The sequence below is a fragment of the Hypanus sabinus genome, chromosome 1 (assembly GCF_030144855.1).
Source record: "Hypanus sabinus isolate sHypSab1 chromosome 1, sHypSab1.hap1, whole genome shotgun sequence".
NCBI lineage: Eukaryota > Metazoa > Chordata > Chondrichthyes > Myliobatiformes > Dasyatidae > Hypanus > Hypanus sabinus.
The window spans coordinates 75125502-75152985 of record NC_082706.1 but is presented as its reverse complement, the minus strand read 5'-3'; the positions used below and the strand labels follow the sequence as shown (position 1 = coordinate 75152985).

At 42.5% G+C, this 27484-nt stretch overlaps 1 protein-coding gene across 1 annotated transcript in view; it reads right to left on the bottom strand.

Annotated features, from left to right (window-relative positions):
- Positions 1-27484, bottom strand: part of LOC132394689 (dual specificity calcium/calmodulin-dependent 3',5'-cyclic nucleotide phosphodiesterase 1C-like) — a 319390-nt gene that overhangs the window by 80697 nt on the left and 211209 nt on the right. Inside the window, exons 11-12 of the mRNA XM_059971072.1 lie at positions 18506-18626; positions 15091-15172 (exon numbers count right to left, since the gene is read on the bottom strand). Of these exons, the coding sequence (XP_059827055.1) occupies positions 15091-15172; positions 18506-18626 (203 nt within the window). The remainder of the gene's footprint in view (positions 1-15090; positions 15173-18505; positions 18627-27484) is intronic.

Genomic DNA, 27484 nt, shown 5'->3' with positions numbered 1-27484 from the left:
GGGGTAAGGTCCACTAGCCTGCAGGTCACCCTTGGGCAAGTTTTAGCACCTGCTTAGCCTCCCGATCAGGGTCGGGTGAAGCCACAGGAGTAGGAAATGGATGGTTGTTTGAGCAACTAGTGGACATCACAACTCCTGGTTACATGACTAATGACACCATGCAGACAAACTCGGAACAGTATTGATAATGGCTGGGGTCACCCATCTTGTAAAGCCACTGCCCAGAAGGAGGCAATGGCAAACCACTTATAACCATATAACCATATAGCAATCACAGCACGGAAACAGGCCATCTTGGCCCTCCTAGTCCATGCCGAACCCTTAATCTCACCTAGTCCCACCTACCCGCACTCAGCCCATAACCCTCCACTCCTTTCCTGTCCATATACCTATCCAATTTTACCTTAAATGACACAACTGAACTGGCCTCTACTACTTCTACAGGAAGCTCATTCCACACAGCTATCACTCTTTGAGTAAAGAAATACCCTCTCGTGTTTCCCTTAAACTTCTGCCCCCTAACTCTCAAATCATGTCCTCTAGTTTGAATCTCCCCTACTCTCAATGGAAACAGCCTGTTCACGTCAACTCTATCTATCCCTCTCAAAATTTTAAATACCTCGATCAAATCCCCCCTCAACCTTCTACGCTCCAATGAATAGAGACCTAACTTGTTCAACCTTCTGTAGAAAAATTTGCCAAGAACAATCATGGTCATGGGAAGACCATAATTACCTATACCATGCAACACAGCGCATAATGAACAATAGCCTTCAACTACTGAATGATGTTTCTACTGACTGAGAGTACGCTCCAATGAATAAAAGGGTGTTGGGGATGGTATCAATGGGAAATCAGACAGGGCTGGACATGATGATGAAGAACAGTATCTAGGAGAATTGTTCTTTGTGCATGAACTTGATATCTTCTAGCATTGTGTGTAGGGACTGTTTGAATTTGCAATTGGGCAAATATTGTGAACGTTGTTGCGGAGACAATGGAATACTTCACAGGGAAATCTGACAAGGCCATTCGTGGCACTTTTCAGTTGGAGTCTGAGCTGTTACATAAGACTTCAAGAAAGTGTTAGTATGACACAAAGTGATTTTTTTCACCAGTTTAAATGGAAAAACCCCATTTCTAATATTTAGAAGACAATTCAAATATTTCAGTCACGTCCAAGAGCTTGAAAACAAAAAACTCCTATAACGATCAAATATATTTTGAAGAGCTCCAAATACTTTAAAATACATTTAAACATCTCAAATTCTAAATTAACAAGCCATTAAAGATGTTGATAAAAGTTCTTGGAAAATTTTAATGAGCACTTTTAAATAACCTACTTGAACAACTTACTAAATTACCAAACCTTCACCTGCTATTTTTAAATGCCAATTCCCTTCCATTCAGATCATTAAGAGAACACACTGAGCCACCTCAAACCTGGCATAAAATTATGTGGTAGGTTCTTAATATAAAATTGGAGTAACTAATTGAAAGTTCAAAGTAAATTTATTATCAAAGTACGTATATGTCACCAATTTTTGGCAGGCATTCACAATAGTACAAAGAAATACAATAGAATCAATGAAAGGCTACACACAAAGACTGACAAATAACCAATGTGCAAAAGAAGATAACCTGTGCAAATACAAAACACAAATAATAATAATAGTCCAAGTTGCTACTCCCTAAGCAAACTCTATGATGAGTCTATAGAGTTTCTAAAAGCACCCTGTTGGCTCATGGTAAATTGCTGTTAGCAAAGTTAGTGTTTCTGTAATCGTACACACCTGCATGAAAGTCTACAAGCCTGCATGAGCATCATTACTCTGCATAATCCAGGATGATATATTTTTTCCAATGAGAAACATCAAATAATTAATTCACTAGACAATTATAATTAATCAGATGATCTCAGTTAATTGTTGCCTGGATTATAGACACAAGCCCAGTGAGTAAATGGCAATAACACAATGTGATACCTCAATTTGTGTGATTAATTCTCAGTCTTTTTACTTATCCATATGTTAGTGAATGATAGGACTATCAGAAGCTTCTGCAGCAGTCTCAAAACCTCCTAAAGTCTTTTTTTATGATTACCAGAGGAAGTGATTCCACTTTCTCAGCAATTACACACTTAATTTGATAAAGCAGTGAAATATTCTGTACCGTTCTCTAGTGTTGGATTAGGAACAGCTTGCACATTAGTAGCAGGAAGCAAACAACTAACTAGTAGCATTGCTAAGTGTCCAAATTGGTCAGCAAGCTGTTCCCCTATTTCGCAGACCTTTGGAAACTTTGCTGTTGTCAGACTGGTGGGACCCACCAAATAAAACTGTGTTCTGGTATGCACTGCAACACACACAAAATGCTGGAGGAACTCAGCTGGTCAGGCAGCATCTAAAACAAATGAATAAACAGTCAGCACTCTGGGCCATGACCCCTCTTCAGAACTGCAAAGGAAGAGGGGAAGACACCAGAATAAAAAAAGGGGGGGGGAAGCAGAAGGAGGCTAGCTGGAAGGTGATAGGTGAAGACATCTGGGTGTGAATGGTCAAGCACTGGAGAAGAAGGAATCTGATATGAGAGGAGAATGGGCCATAGGAAAAAGGGAAGGAGGAGGGGATAGGAAGGTGAGAAGAGGTAAAAGATTAACCTGGGAAATAGAAGAAGAGATGGGGGAAGAGGAAAGCAATATTCATGCCTTCAGGTTAGAGGCTACCCAGACAAAATATGAGGTGTTGTTCCTTCACCCTGAGGGTGGCCTCATCTTGTCACAAGAGGAGGCCACAGACCCACATGTTGGAACAGGAATGGGAATCGGAATTAAAATGTTTGGCCACTGAAAAGTTCTGCTTGAGGGGGTGGTGCTCAGTGAAGCAATAATGGTTTGCATTAATGGTCTGTGTGTACGTTTGAATTAGGGAGCATAGAATAAGAGAATTTTATTGGAAGCCAGCTGTTAGATTGGATCTCAGGCAACACCAACTGGCCTTGACTTACTTGATTTATGTCTTTTTAAGCACCAGTGTAACATATACTGCCCTTCATTGTGTATTCAGGGATGTTGACTAGAGCCTTGCCTTGCTTCCTTTAACAGCCTGGGATGTACTTCATCTGGTTCTGGTAATTTATCATTTTTAAATATGCTAACACCCTTAATATTTTTTTTCTTTTTTGATATACTCATCCAATATATTGCATGCTAGTTCAACACTCTCAGTGTATTCCACACCATTTCTCCACACTGCCTCCCCATCTCATTCAACATGTGCAATTTTTTCACCCCTAATATTTTTTCTTCTTAATCTTTGCATGTGATGCACAATCACTAACTCTTGGAGACGTGAAGCGAGATATAGGCTTTTATTGGCTGAAAGAAAGAACAAACAGAAATTGACCACCACACTGCATCCTGGAGACTGAGGCCGGGGCGGTGTCTCCAATCGCCTTTATACCGGGGTCCGTGGGAGGAGCCATGGTCAGTGGGAGGAGCAGTCAGCGGGGGTGGGGGGGGGGGCATGTCCAGACAGGTGTATGTAGTTCATCACATTGTGTTTATAATCTATACTCTAACTTGCTTTGATTTTTCACGGCCTTTCTCTTCTCCTAATTTTACTTTTACTTACATGCCTGCTTTTTAACAATTTTTCCCACATTGCTGTATAGCAATTCCTCAGTTCTAGAACATTCAAGTTTCAATTACTCACTCTAATGCTACTAAATCTTTTCATACCAGTTTTCAGTTCATGAAGTTACTGTCTCCTATTAGGAATGGTACATCATTTACTGTAGAGAATTACACTGATTAAAAATGCCCATTATACAATTTGCCAAGTGATTTTGACTTACAATATTTCACCTAATGCAATGTTTTCTAGGACTCTAACCTTTTACTAAATCAAGGAATGGGCCATTAAGTTCACTGTAAATAAATCTCTCTCTCTTCCCTTTGTCTGGTTGAGTACATGATGAAAGTCTGAGGAGGAACACTTCAAATTGCAGATAAGGGATCTTGACTACATGTGGTACAATGTCAAACGTAATGTAAGTACTGCTGGAAGAAGATGGCGCCAGCGAACGATACGACCAAGGGCAACATCCTTCAGATGGTTCATGAAACTACTTCCATTTCTTTTACATCATCTTTTTCTTTCAAATTTGGTTCTGCTACTGTTGGAGACGGATCTACAGTTTGATGGTGTGTTTTTGTGCCTGTTGAGTGACCTGGCACTTTGCTGTCTCCAAGGGATTTCTGTGAAGTGCGTGGCCTCAAGGGGCACAAGCTCATGATCGACTCCATTTCTTGCTGAAGATGCCTGTAAAGTGCCGAGGAAGATTGAAGATTGACATCAGCAGGGTGAGCATGGAAGGAGAGCAGGTGTTCAATGCCCTCTACCAGCTTCTTGCTTGCTGCTGCCGGAGGGAGTTGTCTGCATGTGACGGTCTCCCTCTCCCTCTCTCCCCTCCTCACTCACTGTTCCTAAAGGAAGGTCCCTGCATTCAAATGGTCCCTCTCTCCCATGATGCTGTTGGAGGATGGTACCAGAGTTCTGGAACTTGGGCAAGATTTAATCGATGTGGTTTGTGGATTGACTTTGTAGTTCATGTTATGATGTGTTTCTGGTTTCTGATCATTCCTTTTCTCATTTCTATTTTGGGCAACTTTGACTCAGGGTAGCTGCAAATAATGAACACTGAAGTGAACTGAACAAGCCTGGACTCTCTCTTTGATTTTGTGGATTTTGTGTTTTAAATTCTGTGCTTTTCGCTCTTTTGTTGTCATTTGCATGATTTTTTTTGGCTCGGGCACTGTTTGATGTTTTTTCTTTGAACAGGTTCCATGTTTTTACTTTGTTTCATGGTTGTTGTGGAGAAGATAGATCTCAGGGTTGTATACTGCATACATACTTTGATAATAAATGTAATTGGAATCTTTGCAGCTCCAGCACTGTGATTTCAATCCAGACCTCCGGTGCTATTTAAGTAGAGTTCAGAATCAGGTTTATTGTCACTGGTATATGAGGTGAAATTTGTTGTTTTGTGGCAGCAGTACACTACATACAAAATAACTATATGTTATAGTAAGAAATATATTAAAAGTAAATGAGTAGTACAGAAAGAGAGCAAAATAGTGAGGCTGAGTGTTCATGGACCATTCAGAAATCTGATGATGGGGAGAAAGAAGCTGTTCCTGAACCAATGAGTGTGCATCTTTAGACTCTTTTACCTCCACCCCAATGGTGGTAATAACACAACAGCATGTCCTGGATGGTGAGGCTCCTTAATGGTGGATGCCTCCTTCTTGAAGATGCCATCGATAGCAGATATGGCCACTAACCAGCTGGTCTGCTGTGTACCTCCATGATTGCAGATGTTTCCTCCAGGTTCTCCAGTTTCCTCTCACATCCCAAATGCCAGTGGGTTTGTAGGTTAATTAACCACTGTACATTGTCCATAGTGAATCTGGTGAGGAATTGGTGGGAATATGAGAAAAATGGGATTAGTGTAAAGTGGGTGCATTTGGCACAGATCAGTGTGGCAAACGGATTGGTTCTATACTCTGAATCTATGGAGCTTGCAGAGTGATAGTCTGAGAGATAAGACTACTAACTGCAGTGGCTTTTCACTCCACGAATACACAAAGACTCCAAGTAGCCTTCATCTGTGTTTCAAAGAGGCAGATGGTGTTCCACGTGTCTTTACATATGCCATTCTACCAGAAAGTGCCAATGGCAGCTAGCACAGGCTACATGTATACCAGCAGGGAAATACACTTGGCTGCAGAAAAGTTCTTGTGAGAAGTTAGAGACGGACTGCCTAATGTTCCTTGACATCCCGCACTTGTTGTCATCTAGACAGGATCTTACGCCAATCATTTTCATGTGGCTCACATCAATCTCCCCAGTTTTCTTTGTATCCTTCCCCAATCCTCTGACCAGAAGTGATCTACAGTACAAACTTAACTTCTGGAAGGCTGGCACATGGCTTTCCAATCTTTCTAGCCTCCTTGCCGTCTGTAGATTTGGGTGTCTCTTCAACTGAAACTCAAGCTTCTAATTTGGCCTCCTGAATCCTTGTGGTACCAACAGCTGAGTTTGTGCTGACTGTTGTCAGACATTGTGTTTCACCTCCTTTGATGAGAATCTCCTGCTTGGTGAGGGAGTGGAGGTTGGTAATAGATAGAACCAGGAATTGTGAAATGATGTGCTTCGGAAGTCCATGGAGGACATGTGGATATTCTGCAGCAGAACATTCATTGCAGTGGGCAAAGGGGCAAGTTAAAGGTCCAGTAGATACTATGCCCATGACATTCTCTATTGCAACAGGGTTATAACCACTGTCACCCCAGCATCAGTAGGCTCTAATCCCTGCAGCACCTCAGGATATCACTGTCATAAGAGCTAGGCGGTATGGGTGACTGTCACAATTCAACTGTGACGGGCTATGTTATATGTGTGTGCTTTCAATTCTATGAATTGATCAGGAGCTCTAACCCAGTTAGGAGAGTGAAGAAATGGCTGTCGCAGTGGCATTGATGTTCGTGCACATGGAGTGAGAATCTAAGTGGCACAATGGAGACTGCTTAAAGTCTGTGTTTGTGAACTACAGTTCTAAACACCGGAGTGAAGCTATGGAATTTAATCCTGCATTGGTCTCAGCTTTGTGGCAAACCAGACTGGGTAGTTTCATGTTTTACCACCCTGCTGCCAATGCCTCCACCTTGGTTCAGGATTCCTGTTGATGAGACAATGTCTCCTCCTCTCTATCTCAATCACAAAAGTGTAAAGGTCCATGTCCATAATCAAGGATAGCATGTGGGTTTTACATTCCCTTCCTTGAACTGCTTCCCTCGCAGCCAATTCAACTGAGGCCCCACCAATGCACTCGGTAATACTGTAGGCTGATTGAGATATACACTTTAAGGGCTTCAGCTCAGATATACAGTGTGTTAATGGAGGAATGCCGGAGGTTTGCTGCAGTGTGCTGCCAGACATCATTAAAAGGGAAAGGTACATTTGGGCACAAATTCCACACACAGAGAGTTTTTAAATGCTGTGGTCCCATTTCGCATCCAATGTGCTGTATAGCATGAACTGGTGCAGTGTCTCACTCCTATTTAGGTTCATCCACTTTCTTATGATATTTAGGGAAAGGTTCAATAGGTGAGGACTTCATTCCCAGAGCATATGAAAATGAGCTGAGATTTGATAGAGGTATGCAAACTTATGACAGTAAATGCAAGCAGTCTTTTTTCACTGAGGTTGAGGGAGGATAGAGCTAGAGGTCATAGGTTAAGGATGAAAGGTGAAATGTTAAAGGGGAACCTGTGGGGAAACTTCTTCACACAGAGAGTGGTGCACTTACAGAAGGAGCTGCCTGCAGAAGGGGAGGATGTGGGACCAATTGCAACATTTAAGAAGTTTGGTTAAGTACATGGATGGGAGGATATGAAGGGCTATTGTCCAGGTGCAAGTAACAAGGACTAGGCAGAGTAACAGTTCCACACAGACTAGATGGGCTGAAGGACCTGTTTCAGTGCTATGACTATATGAGAGACAAACAGCAAATTCTGGAATCTGGAGCAACAAACAATCTACTGAAGGAACTCAGTTTTCTGAGCAGTATCTGTAGCAGGTAAGTATCTCACCCACTGGTAATCCGCTCCCTCATCGAGTTTTGATTCCATCTACCATTCAAGACTCCCATTATCTCCTTCCTTAGTTATCAGATTCTAGCAATGGTAGTTCTTTCATGTTCCTGTTTATCACTCTCCTAGCTGTCTTCACCTTCATGTCCTCCCTCTAGCGGCCCCACATGCCTCTTTTTATTGTCTGGCTCTATTATCATCTGTTCTCACTTACCCTTCCACCACATTGTCATTGTTCAATCTGCTCACCATCTTCCACCCCTCCTCAGTTCACCAAACACCTCTGATGCCATCTGCTATGAATGAATGATCTCTCTCTCTCTCTCTCCTCCCAGATAAAGATGCCTACATTCTCACTCTCTCTCACTCTCACACTCACTCACTGCCACTCGTTGTTGCTGGAATCTTAAGTCTCAATGCAGTTTGTGTATTCAACTCTGCAGTTTATGTTATCCTCTTTTATTTATAGTTGCTCTTTTATTTTGTTGTTATTTTGTGTGACTTGGATCGGGGCAGACTGGCTCTGCGACCTGCAGTCAACCAGCACCACAGCACTAGATTGAACTGAACTGAGCTGAAACTGAACATTCCTGGGGTCCTTTGTTGACGTTGTGGTTTAATGTTTTATATTCTGTGTTCATCACTCGATTTTTTTTTTATCTTTTGCATGATTGGGGGTTTGATGATTATGTTCTTCTTTGAACATGTTCCATGGCCTTTTTTGTTTCAGGTTCTCTGAGGGAAGACAAATCTCGTGCATGCATACTTTGATAATAAATGTACTTTGAAGCTTTGAATTTTTTACCACTTTTTTACCCTCTCCTCTTCATACTAACTATCTCTCCTCTTCACTCTTGGGCCCCATGGAAGCCTTTCACTTAAAATGTCAGCAATTCTTTCCCTCAAGGATAGACTTAACCATATAACAATTACAGCACAGAAACAGGCTCTTCTAGCCTGTGCTGAACGCTTACTCTCACCTAGTTCCACTGACCTGCACTCAGCCCATAACCCTCCATTCCTGTCCTGTCCATATACCTATCCAATTTTACTTTAAATGATAATATTGAACCTGCCTCTACCACTTCTACTGGAAGCTTGTTCCACACAGTAACCACTCTCTGAGTAAAGAAGTTCCCCTTCGTGTTACCCCTAAACTTTTCCCCCATAGCTCTCAACTCATATCCTCCTGTTTGAATCTCCCCTACTCTCAATGGAAAAAGCCTATCCATCAACTATCTATCCCCCTCATAATTTGAAATACCTCTATCAAGTCCCCCCTCAACCTTCTAAGCTCCAAAGAACAAAGACTAACTTGTTCAACCTCTCTCTGTAACCTAGGTGCTGAAACCCAGGTAACATTCTAGTAAATCTCCTCTCTACTCTCTCTAATTTGTTGACATCTTTCCTATAATTCGGTAACCAGAACTGTACACAATACTCCAAATTTGGCCTTACCAATGCCTTGTACAATTTTAACATTACATCCCAACTCCTATACTCAATACTCTGATTTATGCAGGCCAGCATACCAAAAGCTTTCTTCACCACCCTATCCACATGAGATTCCACCTTCAGGGAACTATGTACCATTATTCCTAGATCACTCTGTTCTACTGCATTCTTCAGTATCCTACCATTTAACATGTATGTCCTATTTTGATTAGCACCTCACACTTATCAGCATTAAACTCCATCTGCCATCTTTCAGCCCACTCTTCTAACTGGCCTAAATCCCTCTGCAAGCTTTGAAAACCTACTTCATTATCCACAACCCCACCTATCTTAGTATTATCTGCATACTTACTAATCCAATTTACCACCCCATCATCCAGATCATTAATGTATATGACAAACAACATTGGACCCAGTACAGATCCCTGAGGCACACCACTAGTCACCGGCCTCCAACTTGACAAACAGTTATCGACCACTATTCTCTGGCATCTCCCATCCAGCCACTGTTGAATCCAGTTTACTACTTCAATATTAATACCTAACAATTGAACCTTCTTAACTCACCTTCCACGTGGAGGTCTTACTGAAGTCCACATAGACAACATCCACTGCTTTACCCTCGTCACCATTCCTATCCTAAACAGACCCTGTCTATCCAGATAATTATATATACTATCTCTAAGAATACTTTCCATTAAGTTACCCACTGACATCAAACTTACAGGCCTATGAGTCAGCTTGCAGAGAGGTGGTGCAGCGGCTAACGGACTGGTGCAGAGCCAACAACCTGTCTCTTAATGTGAACAAAACAAAAGAGATGGTTGTTGACTTCAGGAGGGCATGGAGCAATCACTCCCCACTGAACATCGACGGCTCCTCGGTAGAGATCGTAAAGAGCACCAAATTTCTTGGTGTTCACCTGACGGAGAATCTCACCTAGTCCCTCAACACCAGCTCCATAGCAAAGAAAGCCCAGCTGCATCTCTACTTTTTGTGAAGGCTGAGGAAAGCCCATCTCCCACCGCCCCCCCCCCCATCCTCATCACATTCTACAGGGTTGTATTGAGAGCGTCCTGAGCAGCTGCATCAGTGCCTGGTTTGGAAATTGCACCATCTCAGATCGCAAGACCCTGCAGCGGATACTGAGGGCAGCTGAGAAGATCTCTTCCCGCCATCACGGACATTTACACCACATGCTGCATCCACAAAGGAAACAGCATTATGAAGGACCCCATGCACCCATCATACAATCTCTTCTCCCTCCTGCCATCTGGAAAAAGGCACTGAAGCATTTGGGCTCTCACGACCAGACCATGTAACAGTTTCTTCCCCCAAGCTATCAGACTCATCAATCCCCGAAGCCTGGACTGACACCTTGCCCTGTTGTACTGTTTATTATTTATTGTAATATCTGCACTGTTTTTGTGCACTTTATGCAGTCCTGTGTAGGCCTGTAGTCTAGTGTAGCTTTCTCTTTCTTTTATTATGTAGTTCAGTCTAGTTTTTGTACTGTGTCATGTAACAACATGGTCCTGAAAAACATTGTCTCATTTTTAATATGCACTGTACCAGCAGTTATGGTCGAAATGACAATATAAGTGACTTGACTTGACTATAATTGCTAGGTTTACTCTTAGAACCCTTTTTAAACAATGGAACAACATGAGCAATATGCCAATCCTTCAGCATCATCCCTGTTTCTAAAGACATTTGAGATATTTCTGTCAGAGCTCCTGCCATTTCTACACTAACTTCCCTCAAGGTCCTAGGGAATATCCTGTCAGGATCTGGAGACTTATCCACTTTTATATTCCTTAAAAGCACGGTTACTTCCTCCTCTTTAATCATCATAGTTTCCATAACTTCCCTACTTGTTTCCCTTATCTTACACAATTCAATATCCTTCTCCTTAGTGAATACCAAAGAAAAGAAATTCTTCAAAATCTCCCCCATCTCTTTTGACTCCACATGTAGCTGTCCACTCTGATTCTCTAAGGGACCAATTTTATCCCTCACTATCCTTTTGCTATTAATATAACTGTAGAAACCCTTTGGATTTATTTTCACCTTACTTGCCAAAGCAACCTTGTATCTTCTTTTAGCTTTTCTAATTTCTTTCTTAAGATTCTTCTTACATTCTTTATATTCCTCGAGCACCTCATTTACTCCATGCTGTCTATATTTATTGTAGATATCTCTCTTTTACCTAACCAAGTTTCCAATATCTCTTGGAAACTATGGCTCTCTCAAACTTTTAACCTTTCCTTTCAACCCAATAGGAACATAAAGATTGTGTACCCTCAAAATCTCACCTTTAAATGACCTCCATTTCTCTATTACATCCTTCCCATAAAACAAATTGTTCCAATCCACTCCTTCTAAATCCTTTTGCATCTCCTCAAAGTTAGCCTTTCTCCAATCAAAAATCTCAACCCTGTGTCCAGTCCTATCCTTCTCCATAATTATATTTAAACTAATGGCATTGTGATCACTGGACCCGAAGTGCTCCCCAACACATACCTCCATCACCTGATCTATCTCATTCCCTAACAGGAGATCCAACGCTGCCCTTCTCTAGTTGTACCTCTATGTATTGCTGCAAAAAACTATCCTGCACACATTTTACAAACTCCAAACCATCCATCCCTTTTAAAGAATGGGCTTTCCAGTCTATGCGTGGAAAATTAAAATCTCCCACAATCACAACCCTGTGCTTACTACAAATACCTGCTATCTCCTTACAAATTTGCTCCTCCAATTCTCTCTCCCCATTAGGTGGTCTATAATACACCCCTATAAGTGTTACTACACGTTTCCCATTCCTCAATTCCACCCAAGTAGCCTCCCTAGATGAGCCCTCTAATCTATCCTGCCAGAGCATCGCTGTAATATTTTCTCTGACAAGCAATGCAACACCTCCCCCTCTTGTCCCTCCGATTCCATCACACCTGAAGCAATGAAATCCAGGAAAATTTAGTTGCCAATCACACCCCTCCAATTAGAACTAGAAGTAAAACAATGTGAAGCCATGGACACACAGCACAAAAATCAGATTTCTTAACATTCATTTTCAGGACCTAGAGGCCATTTGAATCCGCCTGCACGTGGCACTGGTAGCAATCCTGAGATTGCTATCCTAGAGGTCATGTCTTTTAACTTGGCGCCTAACTCCCTAAACTCACCTTTCAGGACCTGCTCACTCTTCCTACCCATGTCATTGGCCCCTACATGGACCATGACATCTGGCTGCTCACCCTCCGTCTTGAGAATACTGAGAACTTGATCCGAGATATTGCAGATCCTGGAACCAAGGAGGCAACAGACCATCTGGGATTCTCGATCCCTTCCACAGAACCTCTTACCTGTCCCCCTAACTATCAAATCCCCTATCACTACTGCTCTCCTCTTTTCCCTCCTTCTCTCCTGAGCTGAGGGTCCAGTCTCGGCATTAGCTCTGTCCGCTAATTAGCTGCTGTATTTTTTTATGTAATTCCTCCAGCATTTTGTTGTTCGAAGTCCCTGGAACTCCACATCCAACGCGTTGGACCTTCACCAATAAGACCGCACCGGTATAACCAGAGACATTCCACCATTTGGAGGTGTCCATCAAATGGCCTCTAGGTCCTGAAAATGAATGTTAAGAAATCTGATTTTTGTGCTGTGTGTCCATGGCTTCACATTGTTTTACTTCTAGTTCCAATTGGAGGGCGGAAATTAATTTGAGTGTGTCATAATTGTCTACACACTGTGAAAGGGAAAGGTATATTTGGGCATTAATTATTTACACCGGGGAATGTGTAATAATGGTGGGGAATGGTTGCATCTTATGTAAAAATATCATTAGCTCTGTCTGCAGCTGCTGTATTTCTTTATGTAAGTGCCAGGAAGTTTGGGATTTTCATCAATACAGAATCGAAATCAGAATTGGGTTTATTATCACGGACATGTGTCGTGAAATCTGTAGTTCTGTGTCAGCAATAGATAAAATGTATTATAAATCACAATAAGACACGTTTATGTATATTTAAGAATCTGTTAGTGCAAAAAGAGAACAAAATTAGTGAAGTAGTGTTCACGGGTTCATGTGCCATTCAGAAATCTGGTGGCAGTGGGAAGAAGCTGTTCCTAAAATGCTGAGTGTGTGTTTTAGAATGTGCAGTTGCAAATGCAGAAATACCATATCTCCCGACAAATGGATTCTTGAGAGCTACATTCTAACATTAGATTTGACATGGAATTCCGTAGGAGTTGGTGGAGGTAGATTGTTAATGTGGTACTATTTCTATATATATAATTACATTGGTTTTAATTTAAGGTTTTCTGTTTATTTCTATTTTTAAATATTTTAAACTGTTCTTTGGATTTGTTCTAATTTGGATTATCATGAATGTTTAAGACCATAAGATATAGGAGCAGAATTAGGCCATTTGACCCACTGAGTCTGCTCCATTTCTTCATCATGGCTGATCCAATTCCCTCTCAGCTCCAATCTCCTGCCTTCTCGCCATGTCCCTTCATGCCTTGATTAATTGAGAATCTATCAATTTCTGCCTTAGGTATACCCAATGACTTGGCCTTCACAGCGCTTGTGGCAGCAAATTCCACAGATTCACCACTCTCTGGCTAAAGAAATTCCTCGTCATTCTAAATGGATGCTCTTCTGTTCTGAGGCCATGTCCTCTGGCTTTAGACTCTCTCACCAATCTCAGAAGCATTCACTGTGTTTGACAGCTGCTAATTCAAGGGGGGCAATGTACTATCAAAGTTTATAACAGATGTGTCTTCGTTATAGATGGCTCTACTCACTTCAACGTCCCACCCACATCAGAAATTGGAACATAGAACACAGGTACAGGAATACACCCTTTGGCCCACAACATTGAGGGAGAAAAATACCACTGCCTACTCTGTCTGTGCCTTTCATAATCTGATAAACTTCCTTCAGGTTCCCATTCAGCCTCTGCTGTTCCAGAGAGAGAAAGAAACAAGTTTGTCCAACTTCTTATAGAGAACGTCCTCTAATCCAGCAGCATCCTGGTAATCCTCCCCCCAAACCCTCCATATATTGGAGATCTACTTATGTATAGAAAACCAAGCTGGCATGCGGGGCATTCTCACCAATGACCTGGACAACTTTAGTCAAACGGTTCCTACTAAGGAATGTGAATAAGCTAAGTTTAAATTTAGTCTGGAAAACAGTGGCAAGTGTATCACAGCAATACTTCTGAGTGGAACAATTTTGAGGCACTCTGTGAATCCTCAGCCTCGAAATGAATGGGCAAAAGAAACACTCAGGATTTCCATAACATCCCTTCATTGCCAATTCTCAGCACTGGAAATAAATTGGATGATATTTACAAATGTGTGCCATTACCTCCACAGATCTTTTGTTCACTTGTCACAAAGCAATAGTTCTTACTTCTCGCCTTCACAAACGTACTCAACAGCAGTGAAGCAGATGAGAGATGATCCCACTGCGTTTACCAATGTAAAGAAAATATATGTTCCAAACAAATTATACAAAAATTCTAACAATGGCTGAATGAAATAGTATGCATTATTTCTGTCCAGTAAAGTCTTAATACTGGTTAGCCACCACAAATGTACAAATTAAATCTGATTTTTGTGGATTTTTCCATTGCTGCTGTAGATACCTTTGAAACAACCAGTTTCACTTCTCAGGGTACTGTGAAGAGACTATGAGCAGTTTATAGGTCCATTCTCTAGTGCTGGGATTCTTAAATCAACATACCAATTCCATATTCAGCTGTCGATTGTGCACCTGATCTTTGGAGATCACACAATCATTTTGATACTGCATTGGTGGAGAGAGCAAATGTTAGCAGACTAAGTTATGTTATAAATTATTGGCAATATTTTAGACCTTGAAGAAGCTGCTCCATATACTGTAATTAGACAATAACTTGTTGGATGACCACTCTGCAATATGAAACCACAGATGAACTTGAAAGTCTTACCTATTTGGGACTGAGCCACCATGGTTGAATTACGATCACAGAGTGGAGAAAAGGGAAGTCCCAATTCAGCCTCTTTGTCACCCTGGGATATGACAAAAAAATACAATCAAGAAATGATGGTCTGTGATGTGAATGCAAAATTAAACTCTGGAATCACCCCTACTCCAGAAATGTTGTTTATATTTTATTTTAGAAATACAATACAGCATCTGGCCCTTTCGGCCCAATGAGCCTTTGCTTCCCAATTACATCCATGTGACTAATTAACCCTCGAACCCATACATCTTTGGAACGTGGGAGGAAGCCAGAACTCCCATAGGAAACTCACCAGGTCATGGGGAGAACGTACAGCAGCGAGAAAGGAATCCAGGACGCTGGCATCGTGATAACGTCACACTAACCACTATGCTACCATGCCATACAATTGCAAAGAATTTCAACGTCTCATTTTTCAATTTCTATGGAAAAAAGTTTCGGTTCAAGAAAAGAATCAGGGAGTTATCATAGGAGTGTCTCTATGTGATGACTGCACCATTCTAAGGGAGATCGAGATGTGCGCAGTGCCATTCCATGACAGCATTATATTCATGGCCCGCTGCTCTACCTGTGGTGTTCGATCATATGTTCACTACCGGCAGCAGCACATGCTACCCACACAGCAGCAGACCAGACCTGACTCAAGTCACTGAGAACAAGCCCAGAACTGTGTGTGTGCCATGCGAAGTGGCAATACGTAACAGTAGCTCCGTGTGTTTGTTTGTTGTAATGTTATATAGCATGTTCCTTTCGTTTATTTTTGTACTGGCTAGTAATACTACGAAATAACAATGGACATTAATCCATTTAAGAACACTTTCATCATCCTTCTGGCTCTTGGGACACTTTATTCAAACGTGTATTTTGACTACAGTACTGGAAAGCTGGCTGTGTTATAGGAGTCAAACTGGACAAACTGGAGGCAAAAGACCCTGTCGAAAATCCTGGCAATTCTGGACAACATTTCTCACCCTCTGCATGCTGCTTTGGCTGAACAGGGGAGCACTTTTAGTAATAGACTAAGGCAACTCTGCTGCTCCAAAGAGCATTATATGACAGACATTCCATGTGCAAAAACTCATTTCAGGGAGGTAGCACCATTAGTTTGCGGGAGACTGCCGGAACTTCCAGGAGAGGTGGCTTGTCTGATATGAGGTAATTCTTACCCTCAGCCACTAAGCTCTATAATGAACCAACCTATAGCCCAGGAAGTGATGTTAGACTGTTTGAGATAATTTTTAAAAATTCTTTCTTACTTCTCTTCTAACCTTCGTTTATCTGTGCACTTGTTATGTTCTGTGACACCGTAATTTCCTTTGGGATCAATCAAGTATCTATCTACCTAGACAGATAGGCTCACATTCATGGGTCCACAGGACTCCTATGCCACCACCAGCTGTTACTAGCACCTTCCCATGATTAACCTGCTAACTCAGTTATTAACACAGCACTTACCCCACAAAGCTGATTGCTAGATCAACTCACAGCCTTAAATTTAATTAAACTTCCACAGTCTCCAAAACGTATTTCTTGCTGAAATCCTGCTCCAGCTGCCAAAAATCTCTCCAATCAGCTGACTTTGTCCATTGCCCATGATCTCACTAGCCCCTCAAGTTCCTGACCAATGTCCTGACTACCGTGTTCCTCCTCCATGACCACCTCTGCCACCAGTCAGAATCTGGGTCCATAACCTACATGCTTTTCTTTGTACACAAACCAAACAGGCCTGACCCATGGTACCTTGGCCCTCGCGCTCTGCATCATTTTGCAGAAGGGTTAACATTGATAGAACACACCATGCTGCACTATTTAAAGTACTGAGATCGCATGCTGGCATAACTCATGGAACTGCTGTTTCACATCACCAGAGAGACAGATTCAGTCCTGACCCCAGGTGTGTCCGTGTGGAGTTTGCACACTGTCCCTCTGACTGTATGGAGGGAGAACTGGCAGGAGTGTTCAAGGACACCTTCAGGCTCTCACTGCAGCAGTTGTAGGTTCCCACTAGCTTCAAAAGGGTGACAATTGTACCAATGCCCATAAAGGTCAGGCCTCAACTACTATCGCCCAGTGGCACTCACATCCACTGTGATGAAGTGCATTGAGAGGTTGCTCATGGTCAGAATTTAACTCCTGCCCACTGCAATTTGCCTATCACCACAACAGGTCTGGAGTGGATGCAATTGCACTGCTCAGTACTGAGCCTCAGGTTACATAATTATACCTACATCAGGCTGCTGTTTAATGACTACAGCGTTGACTACAATCACACTTTCAGTACTAATCAACAAGCTCCAAAACCTGGGCTTCTGCAACTGGTTACTTCCTCATCAGGACACCACAGTCTATACGAATCAGAAATAACACCCCCCTCCTCGCAGACCATCAACACTGGTGCACCTCAAGGTTGTGTGGTTAGCCCACTGCTCTATTCTCTCTGCACCCATGACTGTGTGACTAGGTACAGCTCAAAAGCAATTTATAAATCTGCCAGTGACACACTAGTTTCCAACAAGGGATCAGCAGTGGAAAGGGTGAGCTGTTTCAAGTTCCTGGGTGTCCACATCTCTGAAGATCTATCCTGGGCCCAACATATTGATACAATTACAAAGAAGGCTCAACAATGACTATACTTCATTAGGAGTTTGAGGAGATTTGGTATGTTACCAATGACACCTGCAAATTTCTACAGATATACTGTGGAAAGCATTCTATCTGGCTGTATCACTGTCTGGTGTGGGGGTGGGGGGCACTGCACAGAATTGAAATAAGCTGCAGAAAGTTGTAAACTCAGCCAGCTCCTCAATGAGCACCTGCATTAAGGACTCCTTCAAAAGGTGATTCTTCAAAAAGGTGGCATCCATTATTAAGGACCTCCATCACCTAGGAGACACCCTCTTCTCATTGCTACCATCAAGGAGGAGAACCTGAAGACTCACACTCAATGCTTTAGGACCAGCTTCTTCCTCTCTACTATCAGACATGAGCTCTACCTCAACATCTTTCCCTCTCTTTTTTCACAACTTATTTCATTTAATATTCATATATATACTTCTTGTAATTTAGTTTTTTTATTATTATGGATTGCAATGTGCTGCAAAACAACAATTTTCATGGCATATGTCAGTGATATTAAACCTGATTCTGGTTCAAGTACCAAAGATTTTCAAAGCTTTTGTTCACCCTCTAATTAAGCAGAGTATATATTTCATATGGGTGGTTTGGTACCGGAATTCCATATCAGAGCCATTAAATATGGCCACTATTTACGAACAATAATTGTCCTTTGAGGGATCTATTGCATATGTCAAAATCACTCCCAAGGACATTAAAATCAAAGAATAATAGTTCATCAGAGTAACCTCAGCTGAATTAGTACCTGTCTGAAGAATTCCTCCAACAATGCCATTGTCCAGCGATAATGCATGTCCCAAGTTTTAGCAGGATGGCTAATGTCAGCTGTGTGCAGCAAAAGTGACAGGGCCTTCGGTTTATCAATCCTGCAAAACAACATGAGGCCAAGAGTTATAGGCTGCCGAATCACCTGACCAATTAAAGAATACAGGTTATGCAAATTTTGATGAATTTTAGATTGATGATGAGAACACAAGTCATGGATTCAATGAGTGGAAAATCAATCCAATTGTGGTCAAATATACAGAAGTAAATAATAACATTAATCCATTGTCTGTATCTTCCCCGTTAAGTATAAAAAAAATTGCATGTTTCTTTGCATATAAAATGTTTCTTTTGCACTTTAGTCATAATTATATCCCTGATTCAACTCTGATAGTGAGTACAAGTAACCAAACATGTTATTTGAGTTGTGCTCATTCACTGTTTAAACAGCAAAAATCTGCAAGTAGACGATGACTTCCATCCTTCCACTCCAGTGTGTGATCTTGATCTTCAAGCAACCATGATCTCAGTTGATCAGAGGCTGAATTGGTGGATTTCATCTTAAGTATCTGCTTTAGCTAAGAGGTTGCTCTTGAGATATGGGAAATGGCCTATGTTCTTCAAGGTTTTGCTGGAAACCTTTATTGTTGGGTGGCAGGTTGACAGATGTCTTGTGGGCACTGAATGTAAGACCCATTTTTCTATAAGCTTTTGTGAAAATGTGAGGGACAGCATGAAAGTGAGCCTCTGTGTATATACTTTGGACATGTGGTCTGCAAATTGTAGCTCAACTTCTGAGGTTTAGGCTACCTTTGTTGAAGAGTCCAGTCACCACAGAGTGAATGTTGAATGTTTGTTGGAGGAGAGATTACAGCAATAAAAATGAATTGAAAGGTTAAGTCACAACCTTGTTCGATACAGTCTTCACTGCGAATGATTCGATTGTAGGGCCAGGTTTAAGGAAAATACAGAATGAATTAGACAGGGATCAGTCCAGCAGCCATTAATTGTTGCCATGGTGCAGAATACTGGAATCCAGGCTCTGTTCACACATTAGTGTTCATGTGATTAGGTGCTGCCTAGTACCTGCACTCTTGTTCATTCATGCGGCTTCAAGTGTGGAAGCACATGTCACTCCTTCCTCCTGGCATTGCACCACCTTTCTGCACATGCACCCACCTCTGCTAAGGTTGCCAACCCCAGCATCTAGTCACATATCAATCCCTGGTTCCTCCTCCATACACTATCTCTTTCCCGACCCCTAACTCTGAACGCACATCTAACCATATCCTCAACCTTTACCTCTGTCTGCACACTTAACCCCATCTCCAACCCCAATCTGATAACCCCCCACAACTACATTCTCAGTTCTGGCTGCACACCCTGATGCACCAACAAAAACTCTCTCTGAGACGTGAAAGCGAGATATCAGCTTTTATTGACTGGAAGAACAAGCAGTAGTTGACCACCATACTACATGCTGGAGACTGAGGGCCGGGCTCAGGCCTCAATCGCCTTTGTACCGGGGTCTGTGGCAGGAGCCACGGTCAGTGGGAGGGGCCACAGGAGCAGTCAGCAGGGGGCGTGTCCAGACAGGTATATGTAGTTCACCACATACCCAAGGATATCAGCCACTCTTGTTGCACAGCTAATCATATTTCCCAGTTCCCAGCTCTGGCTGTTTGGCAGACTGTGTTTCTGGTCCCTGACTGCAGCTCCAATCACAAAACTAACCATTCCAAGGCCCAACTCCATTGTTGCATCAAACCGCATTCCTGTCCCCTTGTTCCATCTGCACTCCTGTGCCCAGCTCCTCCCTTAGACCTAAATAACAAATGCAATGACTACACTAGCAATGAGTGGAATAAAGTTTGCAAAGTAATTTTTTTCTTCCTGTGTTAAATCTTGTAAGCTTAAAGCAGAAATCAATAATACTTGTAGAAGAAGAACCATCCAGGTCAATTTCACTTCCAAACCACTGATTCTTAGAAATGCAATTAATCATAGTAACTGGAAAAAGGCAGGGAAGTAAACTGCATTTCACACCAAAGAAGCTCCCCATGGGGTGTTGTACTGCTTGCATAGTCATTAGTAACACTGTGTGATTGCTGGTGCATGAAGATCACATGCACCATGTCACTCGAAGGATGGAACTGGCACTGCACTCTAGCTCCTTGACCTTTAGGAAGAAGCAATCGAAGAAGGCTCCAATGATGCCCTTCACTATGAAGACTCCTCTCAAATACCACAACAAGTGTTGATCTCCTTGCTTGTCATGACTTCCTCCTCCCAGAAATGAGTGGTGAGAGTGTAAATTTGGGGCTGAAGTGCCCCTCCACCAAGCTTTAGATCTTTAGTGGAGATACTGTCTGCTGTTTGGGCATTGCTGCATTTTTTAAATTAGCATAAGGCTTTCTCAGCAATGAAAGAAATCAAGACATCCTTGCCCCAAGGGGACCACTTCAGAAGGCTGTGTTACCATTGAGTCTACTAACCAACATGAACATTAATTGAAGCAAAGGATACGGGACTATCGTTGAAAATAGAGCTTTGACCAGCATCAATCCAGACATTGGAAGTTTGGAGAGGAGGGGACTTCAATTAGGTCCGCTGCCCGAGGATAAAAGGCAGCAGCAGGTCGAGGCTGCAAAATTGAGCTTTGACCAGCAACCAATTGGTGTCTGAGATTGATCAAATTAAAGGAAGGCAGGGGCAAGCACAGAGGCCATCATCTCAATGACCATCATCTGAGTGGACAGAGTCAGAGTGGTGATCTTGAGGCTTTAGCTCTTTGAGACTTCAGCAAAGAGAGGCTTCAGTTAGAGGAAGCAAATGGAAGAAAAGCTCAAGTTTTTTCCCTCCTCTTCTTTATATCTACTCAGAAAGGACAGTAGAGATGCCAGGCAGGATAGTAAAATGCTCTTCTTACGGGATGTGGGAAGATAGGGAGACCTCCAACTACAAGAAGTGCAGCCAGCTGCAGATTCCAACAATCTGCATTAAGGAGTTGGAGCTGGAACTGGATGAACACTGGATCATTCGGGAGGCTGAGGGTGTGATGGACAGGACATATAGAGAGTAGTTACACCCACAGAGCAGGACACAGGAAATTGGGTGACAATCAGGAAGAGGAAAAGGGTTAAGGAGCCAGTGCAGAGTGCCCCAGTGCATCCCCCTCAACAAAGCGTATATTACTTTGTATACTGTTTGGGGGGGGGGGTGTTATGACCTAACAGAGTAAAGTCACAATGGTCAGGTCTCTGTCACTGAGTCTGCCTCTGTGACTCAGAAGAGAAGGGGTGGGGGAGAGAAGAGACATGCTGTGGTGAGAGGGGATTCATTAGTTAGGGGTACAGACAGGAGGTTCTGTGGGTGAGATCAAGATTCCCGGATGGTATGTTGCCTCCCAGTTGCCAGGATTTCTCAGATTAAGTCCTCAGCATTCTTAAGTGGGAAGGTGAACACCCAGAAGTCATGGTCTGTGTAAGTACCAATGACATGGATAGGATGAGTGCTGAGCTTCTAGATGAGGAGTTCAGGGAGTTAGGTGCTAAGTTAAAAGGGCAGGACATCCAGGGTGGTGATCGCAGGATTGCTACCCATGTCGCATTCTGGAGAGGCCACAACTACAGAACCAGGGAAATTACGTGGCTAAGCAGTTGGTGTAGGAGGGAGGGTTTCAGATTTCTGGATCATTGGGCTCTCTTCCAGGGAAGGTGGGATATGTACACAACGGTCAGTTTGCCAAGATTTGAATAGCTCCGACTCAGCAGAAAGCAACTGATTGGGCAATCGAAAATTGAAAAGCTGAAACAAATAAGGATTGAGGAGTAGCTCAAGAAGAGCGGCCCATGAATGAGTGGGCTAGTGAAGGATTGGAGCTTTGAGGCTTTAGTGAGAAGAGGCAAAGGACGAGCTTGCTCCCAGTGAGGTAAAGCCGGGTAAGTTTCTTTAATTAATTTAAATAACAGGAGTTGGTAATGGAAGCAGCAGATAGGGCAGTCCACTGCTCCAATTGTAGGATGTGGGAAGTCAGGGACAACACAATTGTCTCTGATGACTACACCTGTAAAAGGTGCATCCAGCTGCAGCTCCTGTCAAACCAAATTAGGGAACTGGAGCTGAAGCGGGATGAACTTTGGATTATTCGGAAGGCAGAGGCAGTAATAGATCAGAGTTTCAGGGAGACGGTCACCCCTAAAAGTCAGGAGACAGGTAACTGGATGACTGTCAGCAGAGCAAAGGGGATTAGACAGAAAGAGCAGAGCACCTCTGTAGCCGTTCCCATCAACAATAAGTATACTGTTTTGGATACTGTTGGTGGGAACAACCTACCAGGGACAAATTGTTGTGGTCATGTCTCTGGCACCGAGACTGAACCCTCAGCTCAGAAAGGAAGGAGGGAAGAAAGGAGATCAGTAGTGATAGGGGATTCGATAGTTAGGGGGACAGATAAGAGGTTCGGTGGGAGAGATCGAGAGTCCCAGATGGTCTGTTGCCTCCCTGTTGCCAGGGTCCGCAATATCTCAGATCGAGTTCTCAGTATTCTTTGAAGAGAGGGTGAGCAGCCAGATGTCGTGGTCCATGTGGGAACCAATGACACAGATAAGAGTAGGGATGAGGTCCTGAGGAAGGAATATAAGGAGTTAGGAAAGAAGTTAAAAAAACAGGACCTCAAGGATGGTAATCTCGGGATTGCTGCCTGTGCCACGAGACAGAGAGGGTAGGAACAGGAAGGTATGGCAGATCAATGCATGGTTGAAGAGTTGATGCAGGGGGCAGGGGTTCAGATTTCTGGATCATTGGGATCCCTTCTGGGAAGGTCTGACCTGTACAAAAAGGACAGGCTGAACCTGAACTGGAAAGGGACCAATATCCTGGTGGACAGGTTTGCTAGAGCTGTTGGGGAGGGATTAAACTAATTTGGCATGGAGGTGAGAATCAGAATGTGAGTACAGAGATGAGGGTAGAAGGACAAGAGCATGATGCTATGCGTTCCAAGTTGGTGAGGAAGGACAGACAGGAGACAAAACATAAATGTAGCCAGTTAGAGAGGTTGAAATGTGTCTATTTCAAAGCTAGGAATACGAGGAATAAAGGCGATGAACTCAGAACATGGATCAGTTCATGGAACTACGATGCTGTGGCCGTTACTGAAACTTGGTTGGAGGAAAGGCAGGATTGGCTGATACAGGTACCGGGGTTTAGGTGTTTTAAAAGGAATAGGATGGGAGGTAGAAAAGTGGGGGAGTAGCATTACTGGTCACGGATAGTATCACAGCTATAGAAAGGAACTGCAGAGGGAGTGTCCACTGAGTCGGTGTGGGTGGAAGTCAGAAATAGGAAGAGATCAATCTGTACTGAGAGTAGTCTATAGGCTCCCAAATAGCCCTCGGGACACTGAGGAGCAGATAAGCAGGCTGATTATAGCTTGGTGCAGGAAATACAGGGTTGTAGTTAAGGGTGATTTCTACTTCCCTCATATTGACTGGCACCTCCTGACTGCAAGGGGGATAGATGGGGCTGAATTTGTCAGATGTGTTCAAGAAGGATTCCTGACACAGTATGTGGTCCGACTGAGGAGGGGAGAGGCCATACTAGATCTAGTTCTAGGTAATGTACCTGGTCAAGTGGCAGACCTCTTGGTGTGGGAGCATTTTGGTGAGAGTGACCACAACTCCCTTAGCTTCAGCATAGCTATGGAAAAGGATATAAAAGGACAAAATGGGAAGTTCTTAACTGGGGAAGGGCTAACTGTGAAAGAATGAGGCAGGAACTAGTGAGAGTAAATTGGAAACAGATGTTCAAGGGTGAAAGCACAGAAGTGATGTGGAGGAAGTTTAGGGACCACTTGTGCTGGGTTCAGGATAGGTTTGTCCCACTGAGACAAGGAAAAAATGGTAGGAAAAGGGAACTGTGGCTGACAAAACACGTGAGGCAACTCGTCGAGATGAAGAAGGAAGCATATGTTAGATATAAGAAGCAGGAAGCAGGAGGGGCTCATGAGAAATATAGGGTAGCCGGGAAGGTGATTAACAAAGAACTTAGGAGAGCTCGAAGAGGACATGAGAAGGCCTTGGCATCTAGGATTAAGGAGAAACCCAAGGTGTTCTATGCGTATATGAAGAACAGAAGGATGACAAGAATGAAGATGGGGCCGCTAAAGGATAAAGAAGGCAACATGTGCCTGAAGGAGGAGGAGGTTGGGGAGGTCCTAAATGAATACTTTGCTTCAGTACTCACAAGTGAAAAGGACCTTGATCAGCATGAGGCCGAAATAGAACAGGCCTGTCTGCTGGACAATGTGGAGATTAAGGAAGTAGTAGTGAAAGATCTTCTTAAAAACATCAAGATTGATAAGTCCCCAGGGCCAGATGTGATATCCCCCAGTTTGCTGTGGGAAGTGACAGGAGAGATCATTGCAGCAGTAGCTATGATCTTTGAATCCTCTTTGGCTGCAGGGGAGGTGCCGGAGGATTGGAGAATGGCAAATGTAGTTCCCTTGTTTAAAAAAGGTAATAGGAAGAATCCTGGGAACTATAGATCAGTGAGTCTTACGTTGGTAGACTGCAAACTATTGGAAAGGATTCTTAAGAATAGGATCTACAAGCATTTGGAGAAGTACAGTCTACTCAAGGATAATCATTATGGCTTTGTGAAGGTGTTACGTAACCCATAACAGGTTAAAAGAATCAGCAGAAATGGAACACACCTGGATCTGATTTTGCTACAAACAAAACACTATTTTATTAGTATCTACGTAATATAGTAATATAAAACCAGATAAACCAATGATTAACAGTATTAGGCATATATAGGTGTGAGTATATGTTTCCCAAACTCATTCAAGCTTAGTTGGTAAATGATACAGTCTTACAATGGTATAGGAATTAAGTCAGTTCAGTTTGTGATGTAAAGTTCAGTAGAATTGAGGGAGAGGGGGATGATTTGTTTTCCAAGTAAGCCGATGCCATAGATTCTTCCACGTTGTGCTCAGAAGTCCTGTTAAAGTCACCAACTGTGACGACACAAAAAAGTACCATCTGCACGCGGTAAAGCTATCAACCCAGGCAAGGGTTAAACAAACCAATAACCTTCCACCGATCACTCCTATCCCACACTGAAAGCAAAACCCACCCTTTTGTGCGCACACAAAGCTCATCCAGTGTCTTTCTCTTCCATGTTTCCTGTGTGTCTTTCTGAAAAGCCAGCTCACCTTGTATTTATCCCAAACATGCTGAAAGCCAAGCTGTCCAACATATAGCTCTGCCCTGACGTAGCCATGGTAACTCACGAGCTGTTCGGTGCTCTCTCTGAATCAGTCCAGACACACACTCCCTCTTTTTAAAGGGACAGTCCATATTGAATCTTAAGATCTCATCACACCTCCCTCCTTTTGGGAAAAATTTTGATCAAGGATCAACTATTGATTGTACAGCTTGAAGCAACATGTGTAATTATCAGGTAGCATAGCAAAAGCATATACAAATACTAGTTTCTATTTCATTCTTAAACTTAACATCCAGACAATCAATCTGCCATATTATTGCCTTTACCTTTTACATGCTTTGTTACCAAGAAAGCATCCTGCAAAACCAGATCCTGTTATCCAAAATGACATTTGATCACCCATTTTCTCTTTTCCATTTCACCACAGAACAATTAACCATTATGTGATCAGCTCAAACAGGGCTTTCAAGGATGGCCTGAACTTTACCCTGCACAGGTGCAAACTCCTCACTCATGTTTTCTAAACTAAGCCCTTTCGCTGAACTTCCAAACAAGTCCTTTGTTCCAAATAAGTCCTTAATTCTATCTCCAAGACCTTCAGTTCTATGTGTTTCCATAATAACACCTGCAGATGGTCATATCTTGGTCAAAACAACACTTTCCTTTGTTTTGAGAAGTCTCCAAACCCTGTCTCTCCAAATCACAAACTTAAAAAACAACTCCACAACCTTGAAGGTGTTTACATTCAAATGTCAAAACAAAATTTATTAGAGTGGCTGAAGAAGTATGTGCCACAAGTACTTTATTCAAAAGTCCAGAAACCCCACCCTTCTCAATACCTTCAGTAACAGTTTTCCTCTCATCACCAACTGTTAGAACCCTATCTAACACAAGTGACTGAGAATTCTCAATTTCCACAGGTACCAAGGTTAACTCTTTATTCACTGAACCAAGTCCATCTGACACAAAAGGACTGCATTCCTTTTTAGCCGAGTCAGACACCTCAGACCTTAGGCTTTCATCTCTAGTCCCAGTTTCAAATTGCAGTTCCCCTGTTCATCCCAGCTACTCTTTGGGAAACTCTCATCCAGAGTAAACTCAGCTTTAGGGTTTAAAACAACCTCGTCTGCTACAATGCCTTAACCCATAAGATAAGCATATCCCGGATGAGCCCCCAATTTTGTTACATACACTGTAACGGGTTAAAAGAACCAGCAGATATGGAACACACCTAGAGTTTGGCTTTGCTACAAACAAAACACTATTTATTAATATCTATGTAATATAGTAATATAAAACCAGATAAACCAAGGATTAACAGTGTTAGGCATATATAAGCATATATAGGTGTTAGTACATGTTTCCCAAATTCATTCAAGTTTAGGTGGTAAATGATATAGTCTTGCAATGGTATAGGAATAAAGTCAGTTCAATTTGTGATGTTGAGTTGAGTAGAATTGAGGAGGGAGTGAGGGAGATTATTTTCCAAGTAAGCTGATGCTCCAAAGTTCTGTTAAAATCACTGAATGTGACCACACAAAAAAGGTACCGTCTTCACGCGCTAAAGCGATCAACCCTGGCAAGGGTTATATATCCCAAACATGCTGAGCTCCACCCTGACATAAACATGGCAACTCAGGAGCTATTTGGTGCTCTCTCTCTGAATTAGTACACACATACTCTCTCTTTTTAAAGGTATGGTCCATATTGAATAAACCTCAAGATCTTG